General features: G+C 54.2%; 1 protein-coding gene across 1 annotated transcript in view; it reads left to right on the top strand.

Annotated features, from left to right (window-relative positions):
- Positions 1 to 13133, top strand: part of CIDEA (cell death-inducing DFFA-like effector a) — a 15497-nt gene extending 2364 nt beyond the window's left edge. Inside the window, exons 2-5 of the mRNA XM_012649982.1 lie at positions 4762 to 4906; positions 6516 to 6662; positions 11068 to 11249; positions 12839 to 13133. Coding sequence (XP_012505436.1) covers positions 4762 to 4906; positions 6516 to 6662; positions 11068 to 11249; positions 12839 to 13022 — 658 coding nt within the window. The 3' untranslated portion in view covers positions 13023 to 13133. The remainder of the gene's footprint in view (positions 1 to 4761; positions 4907 to 6515; positions 6663 to 11067; positions 11250 to 12838) is intronic.
- Positions 13134 to 14676: the final 1543 nt, after the last annotated feature.

Genomic DNA, 14676 nt, shown 5'->3' with positions numbered 1-14676 from the left:
ACAGTCCTTGTCAGGACAGGCTTGTGTGCAGGCAGGTGTGTTCCCACCTGTGTATGTCACGTCCGACCGGGCCCTGCAGGGGGCCGGCTGGCAGGAAGCCCCGCAGAGGCTGGCCCTCGCTCCTGTGCCTCCTGCAGTTGGTCAGACCCCACCGCCCTCTGGCGCCGTCCCTAGGTCTCCCGCGTACTTCTCTGGGCCTGAGGAATACTTTCCAAGCCCCGCCTTGTTTCTTGGCAGGACCCTTTTTGACCTCCCCACTTCCTTCATAACATTTGTTGTCACTCTTGGCTTTCGTGACAGTGCTCAGTTGACTTATGTCCTACTCCTGTGTGCCCTTTCTTCCTCTCCTGTGGGTCCCTCCTTCTCTGCCTAACGATGGCACGCGGGGTCCCTCAGCCACCACGGCACTCTGGATGTGTCCTGGGCACTCTGTCACACAGCCTGGTACTGCTGCCCCACCAGCGACGGCACCAAAATGTTTCTCTTTGACCAACACCTCATTCCTGGGCCTTTTCCCTCCATTGCCTTCGGAGTAAACGTCAGTGCCCAGGGTGGCACATGCAGAAAGCTTTTCAGTGATCTGTAGGGCTTAGGCTAGTTTTATTGGAGAAAAGTTCACGTCCGCTGCCAGCCTGTGGCTTGCTGCTTTATTTCTCACACTGCTGTAAGTTGGCGACTCCCCGCTTCCCTCAGGGAAACACAAAGACTTCCCTGTCCCCCCCGCTGCCGGGCGACGCGCCACTGCACGGTTCGGGAGTATTCTACGAAGCCCAACTTCTCTTACCATCCTGATTTCTCCGAAACAACCTGTTTCCTTAACCTGTTTCCTTATATGTTTCCCCTTTAGTGGGTCATTTCCCTTCCCGTTTCATCGAATCGTCTGTACCCGCTTTCACGGGAATGAGGGAGCGACTGTTTTCCTATGTTGTGCAGAATTCGAAGGCTTCTCAGTGGTCCTGTTTCAGGCATCGATGGCCGGGGATAGAAATTGTTCTGTCCGTTCAGTGGGTCAGAGTGGGTCGGATTAACACGTAGCCCTTTGTCCAGGTGGCCCTGTTGTTCGTTTAGCGGGAGCGGCGCGAGCGCTCGTACAGTGTGTGTTAGACAGGCTGGGTGCGTGGCATGTCATCTGACCCCTTTGCGTGTTGCATATAAGACAGTCTTGACTTCATAGAATTTGGCCCATCAAGTCACTCGTCCTGGTCCTTGATGACACCAACAAGGTTTCGCTTTTGTGCCTTCAGGGGTGTTTCATGTGTGTCCCATCAGCCCTTTCTCCAGCAGTGACCCGCTCTTGGTTAGGAAATGTGTCAGGTAAGAACAATAAGTTGTGTGTCCTTTTGTTTTTATGATGAATCCGTTGTGCTAGGTCACTGGGCCACTGGTGCCTATGAAGGCGCGAGGCGAGTGTGTTCGTCCAACGGGAAAATACGGAGCACGACTAACCGGGTCAAAGCTGTGCCCTTGACCAAGAGGGGCTGGACCCAGCATCTGAAGATGGCGGACTGTGTTCTCCTGTTTCTGGTTCGGCCCAGCCTGTCCTTACTCAGCAAGCGGGTGGCATGCCGCCTCGGCGAAGGTGCTGTGGAAAGATAGAAAATGCACAAGTAGACTCTGGCCAGGCGAGCCCAGGTTCTAGAAGCCTCGTGCACGCTGCCATGACTTCCTGCTCTGGGGGAGAACAGAGGCTCTGGCTGGCGAGGCCTGGGCACCCCTCTACCGTGGCAGAGGCGTCCTGGGCAGGCATGCCCCACGGGGTGAAAGTTGGAGCTGGATTCCAGTCCCCGTTCTAGCACTTGCTAACTCTGACCTCGGTGACTCCTCAACTGCCCTGAGCCTCGGTTTTGCTCACCTGCGAGACTCACCCTGCAGAGTTATTAGGTAGCGTGCCAACGTGCACGAGGGGTTGGCACCGAGCAGACCCATAGCTTTCCTCCTCCCCTCCTGGCAGGGACTTCACCAGCTGGTTCAAGTGCAGATGCTGCGATGAGGTGGAGACAAAGCCACGGCCCTGAATGTGAAGTGTAACCTGGCCAATCCCCTCTGCCCCTCCACCCCGGTCACCAGGGAGGACAATGGCGTGAATTCTGTCTCGTGTTGGCACAGCAGTACGGGAACATCTTGTTCACGGCATTGTGTAACTGAGAGAAACCTGGCATAACTCCTTTTAATCAAGGCAAAAGTTCAGACGCTGCGTGCCAGCCCCATGGCTGCATTGGTGCACGGCCCGCAGGCTCGGGGCTCTGATTTCCTTGGTGGGTCTCTGGCGAAGGCTCCCGGATCATTCTGATGGGTGGCCCAGGTTGGGGACCCCTGACCCAGCACGTTCCCACTGGCGTTGCCTCACTGGAAACAGATCATGCAGCAACTTTGTCTACCTAAAAGGGCAAAGAGTTGAGGGTGTAAACTCAAAATGCTGCTGCACCTTCAGCCAGAGAGAAGCTCTTCCACCAGTGCTCTGGGCTGACGTCTGTCGCTTGATATTTGAAGTTCGGAGAATGTGTAACAACTACTCCCTCCACTTAGAAACAAAAACAAAAACTTGGCTTTGGACAGACCTGGGATTGTGTTCCGTCTCTTTCCCTTGTTAACTGGGTAGCCTTGAGAAACCACTCTGAGCTTCAGTTTTCTCATCTGTGAGATGGGGTAATACTTTCCTTTTAAGGGTGTAAGGACAATTCATTAATTAATGTAAACCAATATTAGCACTAGTTGAAAGAGTTAGCTCATCACTGGCCATGGCAGGTGCTCGGACGTGAGAGTTACAAGGCAGGTGAGAGTTACAAGGCACTGACGTGACGCTGGCCAGATGTTCTTAGGTCAAATTCTTGCTAACAATCTAGGTCTGGTTGTGGGAGCCCCACTGGTTGGCAAGGTGAGGCGCAAACACTCGCTATTGTGGGGAAGCTCTTCACACTGGCTGAGCCAGCTGGTAGCATGAACTTAACCCGACAAAGTTTGAGCACCAGTTTGTTACTGCGCTACCAGTTTTTAACATGGCAAATTCCCTGGTAAGTCATTGGATTTTCACTCAAGTCCTTTTGTAGAGTTTCAAGGTAGACACCACACTGTTTAAAATGTGCGTGCCTAACACCAAGCTGGGTGCTATAGGAAATACAGCAAAGGAGCCTCGTACATAAGGAAGTTCTGGTCTAGTTGGGAAAATAAAGCACAGATAGATGACAATGTCTGCGTGTTAATAAAGTGCTATTCACGGGCGACAGGCGGTTATCTAGACAGACTGTCCGTGTCAGAAAGCAGGGATGTGCTCACGTTGTATCGTCTACCCGGTTGTCCTGACAATAAAGCCCTGTGTTTCATTCTCCTGAATGTGCCTGTGAGGCCTCTGTCCAGGGGGTCAGCCCCTGTTTGAGCACCTGCAGCGGGTGGGGGTCACACGAGGGCACCGGGAAGCGTCGTCACAGCGCCCAGCGCTAAGCGAGTCCTGCAGCCTCGCTCACACCTGTTTCTGCTACTCGGAATCGTTTCTTTGTGGATCCATTCCTGAGTGTAAAACACTCTGCCGTCCTAGGCGAAAACTCTCACACATTGCTCAACTGGGCCACCTCCTGGTGACAGCAGCGAGGCCATCTGTCTCCCCTGGAGTTTTGTGTTTTATTTTTTTGCCTCTAAACATTATGCTGTGAGAACGGAGTTATTTTTAAATCACCTCTTGGCTTTTGGTTTAAAAGCATGAGGTAGTGTGTCAAAGGTAGTTTGGCGTTTCTTTAGCTGCTATCAAAAGCCTCATCTGTGTACCAATGTGCAACTCTTCGAACTCTTTAGTCACTTAGAATCTCCCCGAGGCAGGGGACAGACAGCCCGGTCTGAACCCCAGCTCTCTGGCCCGACTTCCCTCACCTGTGAATTGAGAAAACTAGGACTGCATCACAGGGTTTCCTGAGAATTAAGTGAGTTAATATTTATAAAGCAACGTGTGTGTTTGTTAAACAACTCTAACTGATGGGGTGTTTCTCATTTATCCCCATTTTATTACTTTTTCAGTTGCTAGGTAAATAAAATTTAATCAAGGGCTAGAGATTTTTTTTTCTCAAATAATTGTCCTGATTTGGTTTTGCTACAGTTGTTTTCTTTTTCATGTTAGTGCTTTTTTATAATGAATGTTTGAATTAATTCTTTGGTAAATGTGGAACTTACTCCAAAGCGTCATGTGACATTGGCCCTAAAATTCTTTTCCCTCTTGTTATTCCAACCACAGTAATAGTGATTCTGTTGATCTTGGTTTATCCTTAGGTGATTTCAAAAACTTGGTTGCTACAGTGACAGATATCTGGCTTTTAAGTTAATACCAGCTTGGTCTTACTGTATTATATAAATATGGACCTGTGTGTGCGTGTGCAGGCGTGTGCGCCTAATTCTCTCACTCTGCTTAACTACTTTGTGGCCACTAGAAATCAATCTTTTGAAATCTTTTTTATCTCTAGAACCTATCCATATTTGCAGAATATAATTCTTACTTCTTTTTTGTGTTTGATGCCCTTACCATCATTATTCAAATAGGTTTGCAAGGACTTTGAATATTCTGGTAAAATAGGAATAAAGATGGTTATGTTTTTAATTGGATGTATTACTTGTTTGTTTCTTGGAAATATGTGTACATGTGTGTATATATAATTTTTAGTAACCCCCAACCACAGAGTTTCTTTCTTTTAGATGCAAATGTTAAAATTGCATTATTTCTGTGTCCTTCAAACCTCTCCTTAAAGATTCTTTTTTTAAATTTTTTGCCCCCATTTTCAGGCCCCTGACATTTATGGGATCACAGACCAAGCGAGTCCTGCTCACCCCTCTCATGCATCCAGCCCGCCCCTTCCGAGTCTCCAACCACGACAGGAGCAGCCGGCGCGGGGTGATGGCCAGCAGCCTGGAGGAGCTCCTCCACAAGGTACACACCTGGCACCTCTCCGCCAGCTCACACAGGCGCCCTGAGCTCTCCCAGGGCAGTGGTCTTGGGTGGGAAGCCCATGCAAAGGCAGAAAAGTGAAGAAAAACAGCATGTCCCAGCCTGGGCAACAGAGCGAGACCCCATCTCTAAAAAAATTGTTTTTAGAGAATTAAGGCAGGCATGGTGGCTCATACCTGCAGTCCCAGCTACTTGGGAGGCTGAGGCAAAAGGATAGCTTGAGCCCAGGAGTTCAAGACCAACCTGGGCAATATAGCGAGATCCTATCTCTTAAAACAGAACAAAACAAAACAAACAACAAATCAAAAACCAGCACGTCACCAGGAGGGGCGGGTAGGGGAGAAGGATGGGGGGTGACTGCTGAGGGAGTTTCTTCCTTCAGGGATGAAAATGCTCTAAACTGATTGTGCGGGTGGTCGCCCAACTCTGCGAACATCTATAGACCACTGAATGGTACACTTTACAATGGGCGAATTATATGACTTGTGAATTATGTGTCAATAAAGCTGTTTTAAAAAGAGAAGAAAAAGAAAAACAGCATGTTAAACTTGAAAGACCTTCTCTTGGCCCAGAGAGTCTGAGGGAGCCGTTTCTAACGGGCAGAGGGTGGGCATAAGTGATCAGAGGAGGCAGCACTGCGTCCCTGCGCCTTAAAAGATTCAGGGCCAGAGGCGAAGCCTCGAGAGCAGTCCCCAGCGGATGGTGCAGCTTCGCGTCTTTGACAAAGGGGAACGCGGGGGGCGCAGGCTCCGGAAGTCTACTTTGGGTTATGAAGCCAGGATAGAATAGCCCTCAAGCTAAACCAGTGGCCTAGGCCACCAAATGGGGAAGAACCTAGACTCTCAGAAGCATAGCTCAGACACGGACACCCGTGGAAACGAGGAATGAGCACCCAACATGCCGTCTCTGAAGCAAGAGAGACGTTCAGATACACCGCCCGAGGCTCCGGCTCTGAAACCAGAGCCGGAAGATTTTTCCAGACCTGCAGGATTTTTCTTTTTATCCACCTAAACAAGTAGGTAATCTTAGAAATTGTAAATATTATTCAATATAATCACTTACTTCCTGTCTTTTGAGAAGACAGATTCATTGAAAATCTTAATTTCCTGGCCCAGCATGGTAGCATGTGCCTGTAGTCGCAGCTGCTTGGGAGGCCGAGGCGGGAGGATTGCTTGAGCTCAGGAGTTCGAGACCAACCTGAGCAAGAGCGAGACCCCGTCTCTACTAAAAATAGAAAAATTAGCTGGGCGTTGGGTATGTGCCTACAGTCCCAGCTACTCAGGAGACTGAGGCAGGAGAACGGCTTGAGCCCAGGAGTTTGAGGCTGCAGTGAGCTAGGCTGACACCACGGCACTCTAGCCTGGGCAACAGAGTGAGATACTGTCTCAAAACAACAACAACAACAATAACAAAAAATCCCCTTTTTCCAAGCAAAGACTGAGTCATAGACACCAATCGAGGTATATTTTTACCATTGAAATTTTATCAAAATCAACCAACACTTCTAAAACTGTAACTTAGTACGCGCTGTTGGACAGTCCAGTGGAAATGTCACACTTCGTTCCATTTCTCTCACGCATTGCAAACCTAGACTCTGGATGTCCTGGTCATCACTGCTGGACTGGTCACTCTGGTACTGGAGGAAGACGGCACCGTGGTGGACACGGAAGAGTTCTTCCAGACCCTAGGAGACAACACGCATTTCATGATCTTGGAAAAAGGACAGAAGTGGACTCCGGTAAGCAAAATCATGGTCATCCAAACGGCTACTGGGTGGGCTTTTTACCTGTGAAAGCGCGTGCCCTACTTCGATGGTGCCTCACCCACTTTCTAAACATACTCTTTGCATTCTGCTGACTCCTGGATCCACTACCCTCAAAGGGATTCTTACCAGTATTCGAGGAAACTTAGTGTCTCTGTGAACTTGGGCTGTGTGATTGAAAGCAAGTAATTCTGAGGAACAGGCTTTGGCCAGTGAGTAGCTGCAGACCCTGCAAAATGCACAGGATCTACCTGGTGACGATTCACTGTCCCTAATCTTGGAAGCCAGACAAGCTGATAGAGCCAACAGAGTTAGGGAGGGGGTGTGCGTGTGCGTCCGTGTGAATGCAGAGATTTGGAAAAGTAGAGCTAGCATGAAGGGGAAGGATGAAGATGGAATGAAGTTTCGGGGGAAATAGATTATATATCTTAAAAACCCTCCACTATAAAACACCTAAAAATATAAAGCAAAATACTGAAACGTCTTTTTACATATCTGACGTTCAAGAAGGGGAAATCCTCAGAGGCCAAAATTTTTGTGGAGTCAGAATCCAGAGAGGACGGCAAACCCTGAGGCTGGCGGCTCGCCAGGGGCCTCCGCGACCCGGCTGTGGCTTCCGCACATGCCGGGAAGGCGGGAGGCCAGTCTCAGCTGGCACGGAGAGCGGCGTCAGATTTGAGACGTGTCCGTAAAGCAGGGCATCGTAAGGGTCTCTCCTGAGCATCTGCGGCCATAAGCTGCCCTCGTGAGGCTTCGGGCACCGCCAAGTCCAAACCCCTAAGCGCGGAGTCACCTTACAGAGACCTGGAGAGGCGCGTTGGGTCACTCGCCGGATTCTCCTTGCGCGGTGAGTCCCTGCCTGCCCCGCGCAGCCCCGCGCCCAGAGCCCACGGTGCCCGTGCAGCCAGCAGGGCGGGCGCACATCAGCCGGAGGGACGTGTCGGCAGCATGCCTGGTGACAGCAATCGGCGGAGACCGACCACACCCCACGCCGGGAGACCGGAGACGCACGGCCGGCAGCACACTCTGCGTGAACACGCGTGAATAGACTGCCCCCGGCCACTGGACCGACTGCTCCTCAGCCACGAAAATGCGGGAAGCACAACTACAGGCGTCCGTGTGGATGAACCGCATCAACGGTGCTGAGTGACAAGGTCACAGGCTAACACATCAAACAAGCGGTCCTCAAATTTCTAGATCTCAGGACCTGTTTGCACTCTTAAAACCCAATGAGGACCCCAAATAGCTTTCATTTATGTGGGTTGTATCAGTAGACTCTGGATATGTAGCAGAAGTTCCCACACGGGTAGCTGTCGCCCCCTGGGGTCATTTTGGCTGTTACGGCTGGGCGGGGTGGAGACCGGAGTCGCTGCCAGCCACTTCATGACGCGGACGCCCCCCGGGAAAGGTGGCCGGCCCCGAACGGCAGCAACGTCAAGGCTGAGAAACTGTAAGCTGTAGATACAGATATTCCCAACATTAGAAATTAAAATTGTTTAGAAGTTACTAATGAGTGGATTTTTTTAAAAAAGAAATTAAAATTGAGAAATTTAAAAATATGTATTAATTCATTAAAAATAATAACCCAATACAGGTTGACTTAAATCACATATTTTGATGAAAAAGGACTGTTTTCTAAAACACAAAGATTGAGTGAGGAGTGACGTGCTTTACGTTTTTGCGAATCTCTTTGATGTCTGGCCTAATGGAAGATGGCGGGACGCTCGTGTCTGCTTTGGCGTTGGATCCGCTGTGATTACCGTTCTGACGGAAGGATGGAGACAGTCCGGCCGGACACAGCGCCGCCGGGAAGGCAGGAGGACGTTAGGTCTCAGATGAGCGAGCGTGTCCCTTCCCGGCGCCAGGCCGGCTCGCGTGCTGGCTTCAGGGTGGCCCGGGCGGCTCGGGTCCGGACAGGTGCGGCGCGGAGCTGCCTCGGTGGCGCCCAGTCCGTGGGGGTGTCGCGCGCTTCGAAGGGATCCTTTCCCAGGGTGCTTTGTGACACCGGCGCGGGTCGTTAGAAAATACGGTTCACGGAGTCAGCGGGTCTCCCAGCTCTGCGGTGGGAAGCCCCGCTCCTCACGAGAACAGGAAGGGCAAGCGGCACCTCCCTGTTCACTAGGAAAACCGCTGCCCTCTCCGCCCGCTGATAGGAGACCGCACTTTGAGAACCTCCACGTTAAACCATTCATGGACAATTCAAAAATATGCAAATTTAGCAATATCATGTTCAAGGCACACGTGTGCTAAAAACAGGGAAGAGTGAGGGCAGTGCTGGACCTAGACGGCCCCTCTGGACAGGAGGGGGTGGGCCGAGGAGAGGCCCGGGGGTCTCCCAGGGCTGGGCATGGCTCGGTTTCGCTCTCGTTGTTCCTTCCTCTTACGTGTATGACACACACACCCCTGCACGTGCGCCGTGATTGTTTTGACTGGAAAAGACTCTACAGACCAATTATGAACCACGCACCGTTCAAATAAAGTCTCAGAGCAGGTGAGGAGACCATGCCCTGTGGGGGAAATCAGATACATCTTCTAAGAGACAGTCTTGGGCCGTCTGCTGCGAGGTAGGTACGAGGCCTGAACGGTGCCCCCAAAGATGCCCACGTCCTGATCCCAGGAGGACTTGGCAGATGTGATTACGCGAAGGCTCTTGAGATGGGGTGTTGTCCGGATTATCCGGGGAGGTCAGTGTAAGTCCAGACAAGACCCCACCCAAACTCAGATTTCGGGCCGGGCAGGCCTCGAGGGTCCTTGCGGGGCGGGAGGAGGGTGAGCGCCAGGCTGGCAGCAGGAGGCGCGGTGTGAGGCGGGGCCGAGCCCTGCCTGCCATTTTGGACTCCGGACCCCAGGACGGCCAGGGTATCAATACGTGTGGTTTTAAGCCACTCAGTTTCTAATAATCTGTGGCGGCGGCAGTAGGAAACTAACTCAGATGGGACGGGCATCTTTTGTTTGTTCCCTTGTTTTTATAAACGAGGCATGGGTCGGTATGAGGAGCCGGAGACCATGTCACACGTGGACGTTCCCATTGCCGCGTCCGGGCGGTGCTGAGATGCCATCGATCTGGGTCACGCGCTCAAGGGAGGCTCGAGGCCTCCTTCAGCCCAGTGCCCGGCCCAGGGGAGGAAGCGGGTGGGGCCGGTAGTGGAGTGTAGACACGTGTCCACGTTAGGGCGCGCGGGGATCAGCTGCGGAAGGGTGTCTTAATTTTGATTTAAGACCTAGACTAAAGGAAGACATTTACGGCGAGCAAGATAGAAACTTTTGAAAGTCAGGAAGGAATGTGAGGCCAGGAAAAAGAAGTGTGGCAGGATTATGGGTCAAAACCGCTTTGCTTCCATAATCTCGATCTCTTAAAATCATGTTTCCTAGCTAAGGGGAGCTGGCACCCCTCGAGGGGCGGCAGGACCCCTTGCGTGCCGAAGCTTGGGCCCGGCCGGCATCTCCACCCCGTCGCGCTCTGTGCTGCGCGGTGGGAGCGGCAGGAAGCGCGTGGTGCTGGGGGTCTGTGCTCTGGCCGCAGACGCGCGAGACCCTGGCATTGACGAGCTCCCGCTCACAGCCTCAACGGCTCCCAACTCCAAAGGTTCAAGAGACGTAGGGACTCCGCTCAGTTGTCTAAACTCAAACCCTCTGCGCCCCCAGGTCTGCGTGGCACAGACCCCTTAGGAAAGCGGCCCCTGCGCCCAGCATTTGTGCCTTGGGGCAGCTTTGTTCTCACCTGAAAGCTTTCTGCGGGGAAGATCCTGCTGCGGTGGTTCCGCACCTGGGCTCTGTGAGCTCGCTGACTCCCTCCACCCGGCCTGAGAGGCCCCCGATGTTGCCGGCGGGTGCACGGGCGGGCACTGCAGACAGACAGCCCTCACCCCCGCAGCTGCTGGGACACAGGGGCGGCCCCCCCCCCTTACGTTAGCCACGCGATTCTGGCACTTTCTGCCCAGTGGCTGCTTACGAAATGGAAATAATGCTCCCTGCGTTTCCATAACTGTGGTTGTGTTATGGCCACGGGAGGAGAGGCCCAGGTCACCAGGGGGCCAAGGTGGCCTCCAGCTGGAGTGAGTGTCCACAGCATCCGTCAGGGGCACAACCATCCGCTGAGCAGTGGGATCCTAAAACCCGGGCCCTGACGCCAAATCAGACTCATCCTGAGTCACTGACCTGAAAGCGGATTAGGGAAGGGTCCGTGGTGATGGATTTGGGCATGGTAGTGTGAGCACATTGGTCTGCTAAAAACATTCCCAAATTATTAGCAGCTTTGTCGATAACAGATTTTAAATGGACATTTAGGAGAAACTGAAGCTAGTGTAAAACCAGAACTCTGAAGTTTGAATGCCATGGTTTGGAATGCTGCTGAAGTCTGCTCTTCCCTTCGTTACTGCAGGGTAGTAGGTATGTCCCAGCTTGCCGGCAGCCGAAGAAATCGGGGATCGCAAGGGTCACCTTTGATTTATACAAGCCGAACCCCAAGGACTTCATCGGCTGCCTCAACGTGAGAGCCACGGTGTATGAGATGTACTCCGTGTCCTACGACATCCGGTGCACCGGGCTCAAGGCCCTGCTGAGGTACCAACTCCAGGGGTCGACCCGGGGTGTGGGAGCTGCACGGGGCCAGCACAGGTGGCATGTCCCCACCTCGTTCCTCTGTACTCCCAGGCCCAGCTCTGGGAGCCCTCACAGGCCTGTCGCTGTTGTCATTAGGAGCATTCTAATTCGCGTGGTCTTATGCCACAGGCATAAGCTGTGCGACCTTTCAGAGGTTACTTAACTTCTCTGAGCCTCAGTTTCATCATATTTAAAATAAGTAGGTTGCTTCCAAGTTCTTTATGATTGCCTAGGCTCTAAATACACCTAGTCTCCTCCTCCAGTAAATTCGCGTTGATCTCTGAAGAACTAACTCGGTGGAGGGAGTGGGCAGCAGGAGGGCCCCGAGGTGGAGGAAGAACTTGCCCACACCCGGGCGGCGCCTGCCTGTCCCTCCGGGAGGGCGGGGGACAGGCCCGGGGGGGGGCCTGCGCTCTGGCCTGCCCTGATCGGCGGCCGGGGACGGCTGTGGCGAGCCTGCTGTGGCGACCAGCCTGCTGTCCTCGCAGGGCTCTCCCCGCCCCACCTGGGGCCAGGACAGTCTGGCTTCCCCGTGACCTCGGCTGCACAGCCAGAGCATTGACAGCGAGTCCAGACTCTGGTCGCGGTGGCGTTGAAAGCGTGACTGCCGGGAGCTGCTTTGCTTTGCCGAGATGGGGGGAAATAGCTTTGTTCTGTGATGCGCACAGTGAGACGAGAGAGTTGGGGCGACTCGGAAAAGCGCAGCGAGAGAAGTGAGCCTCACTCCACGTCCCGCCTCGGCAAAGTCGCTCTCGACAGCAAAATCCGGGTTCTCGTCACTAGTCTCCTGGCCCGACAGCAGCACCCGGATCGGAGGCCTCGCCTCCCCGGGCCTGTGGGACGCTCGTGCCAGGGGGCAGCCTCTGCCACCGCTGCGCGTCCGCTACCGCCCTCCCAAGGGAAGGAATCCTAACGCTGGAACGAAATCCTCTGGCTTTGGGCGGAGCAGAGAAAGAGAACTCGAGTTAAAGCTTTTGTAAGTTTGTTTTTTAGTCCCCGTAACGCTCATGCCAGACTCAGCCTGAGAACTGAGAGGGCAGGACAGGGCAAAGCTGTCCCTCCCTGCAACTTTGGGAACAAGTTGGAGTAGCCCAGCTGCCTTCGACAAACTGGATCATGGGATCACAGTTCCGTTTTTGCCGAGACTTCCCTTCGGCCTGACCTCTGCCACCCGGCCTGGTCGGTGTCGGTGACGAGCTCCGGCACGTACCGAGGCAGGACAGGACGCAGCCCAGGCTCCCAGGAGCAGGGGCTGCCCCCGCAGAGCCTTCTAGCACGGAGCAGCCGGGCCGCAGTGGATCGTGGGAGCCAGGCGTCCCAGGGGCCCGGGGAGCTCACGGAGACCAGCTCCCACCCAGCCCCGGGGACGTGTGTGCCCTGAGAGGGGTGCTCCTCGGACCGCCACGCTCTGAGGCGTGAGCGCCGCTCCCCTGAGCGTCGGCATGGTGGCGTGTGTGCCACCCAGCCCCGGGGCAAGGTGCGTGTGTGCCAGGGGAGGACACAGTCCCAGGACCCCAAGCCTGACACGCCTCCCTCTCCTTCTGTTGCAGGAGCCTGCTGCGGTTCCTGTCCTACACTGCCCAGGCGACCGGACACCTTCTCATCTACGCGGGCACATACGTGCTGCGCGTGCTGGGTGACGCGGAAGAGCGGCCCTCCCTTGCGTCACACACCTGGGGCTGGTTCACGTGTGGAAAGGGCCGCAGGCTGCAGAGGGCTCAGCCCGCTTCTTGACCCACATGCTCTCTCGAGTGACAGTTTCAAAGATGCTTTAATGTCCTTAACCACATGCACTTGTAGGCTGCTGGTCGCCCCGCTCAGGGGTGGCGTCCAGGTGAAGGACAGGGCTTGGCGGCATCTGAGGTGGGGCCGTGGCGGGGCGGGCCAGCCCGCAGATGCGCTGGACCTGTTTGGTGCCTCCCCCGCAGCGACCCATCGCAGGAACTACTCTTCCGACGTGTGATACTTCCGTGTGTCTTTCGTCTCTCTAAAAAGCAAACAATACTTTTATATAGAAGCAAATCTCAGCCAGAAGTATTCTGCTAACAGCTATAGTCACTTCTAAGTCTGTATGATACTTAAAAATACCGAGCTGTCACATGTTATCTTGTGTTTTTTAATGTGGGTCTTTAACGAGCCCAAACTTTTGGAGGTCGTCAGGCACACTTTCAGCCTTTTTCTTAAAAAACAAACAGACCCAAACTGCTTGAAACCTGGCTTCGATGCCTGGCACAGCCGAGCCGCACCTTCAGCCCCGGCTGCTGTCTGTCCGTCGTCTGGGGTGGGGCCCCGCCTCCCGCGCCAAGCAGAGGGAAGCCTGTGGCCACGGACAAGCTGTCAGGCATCTGTCGCCCCCACCTCTTGGCTCTGCTTTCCTCCAGGTTGGCTTCGGCTTTGGGGGGACCCTCCCCAGGACGCTCTGGGCTGCACCTGGTCCTTGTTGGACGCCCCCTCCCGTAGTCACTGCAGCCAGGACACTCTGCCAGGGTAGGCACACGGCTGGGCCTGGAGACAGGGAAAGATGAGGCCCAAGCGCACGGCCTGGGGGAAAACGGGTCCCCAGAGGGACATTGGGTGCAGCTCCTAGCGTAAGGGGGACAGATGCTAGGACGCAAATCTTTGCCTTTTAGGAAGCGTTGCCTCGGAGGCCTTTTTCCTTCCCTAGCCGCCAGCTCGGGCCAGTGAAAGACACTGCAGGGTGTCCTGGAACCCCAGGAGAAGAAGGAAACACCTCCGTCCCCCAACACCGCCGGCCCCTCTTCCTGGCCATTGCTCAGACCTCCGGCCTGACGGGAACAGCTTCCAGCCCCGGTGCAGGCCCCTGGCCAGCGTCTGCCGGGTCAGGACCCGCAACCCTCCGCAGGAGAGGCAAAGGGATTGAGGTGGCATTCCTCAAAACATGGTCTCTTTGTTTTTTTTAGACATCTCAAAAACCCAGGTGCTTTTATTATTCTCCCCAGCTCTGCTTCAGCCATCCTTCAGGAATGAGCGCTGCCGTTGGTAGAGGGAGCGTCAGCATGATTGCTCAGAGGCATCCGGGGCTGTCGCACGATTTCAAAACCTTTCCTATATAAGGAGCTGGCCCTGGGCCCTGCCCACCCAGGGCGGCAGCGGGAGGGGGCAGGGGAGCCGGCAGCTCCTGCCGCTTGCTGACTCTGGGCTTGCGTCACTTCCCAAGGATTCTGCCGTCCTGGGAAGTGACTGCCTGGCTTCCAAAAAAGGAATTTTCACTCTAGCGCCTGATCCCGTTGACTCAGCTGCTGCCCCCCTGCACGCGGCCCTCGCCCGTCTGTAGGGAGGGCTGAGCGGAGAGCGGGCCTGGCGGTGCCACCGCAGGACCGGGATGAACTCCGCAGGGAACGCTTGGCGTTTGGGTACTTCCGAGCGA

This window comes from Propithecus coquereli, unplaced genomic scaffold, assembly GCF_000956105.1.
Source record: "Propithecus coquereli isolate 6110/MARCELLA unplaced genomic scaffold, Pcoq_1.0 Scaffold308, whole genome shotgun sequence".
In the NCBI taxonomy this organism is placed as follows: domain Eukaryota; kingdom Metazoa; phylum Chordata; class Mammalia; order Primates; family Indriidae; genus Propithecus; species Propithecus coquereli.
The sequence above is the reverse complement of the archived record's forward strand: the minus strand, read 5'-3'. Positions and strand labels throughout refer to the sequence as shown.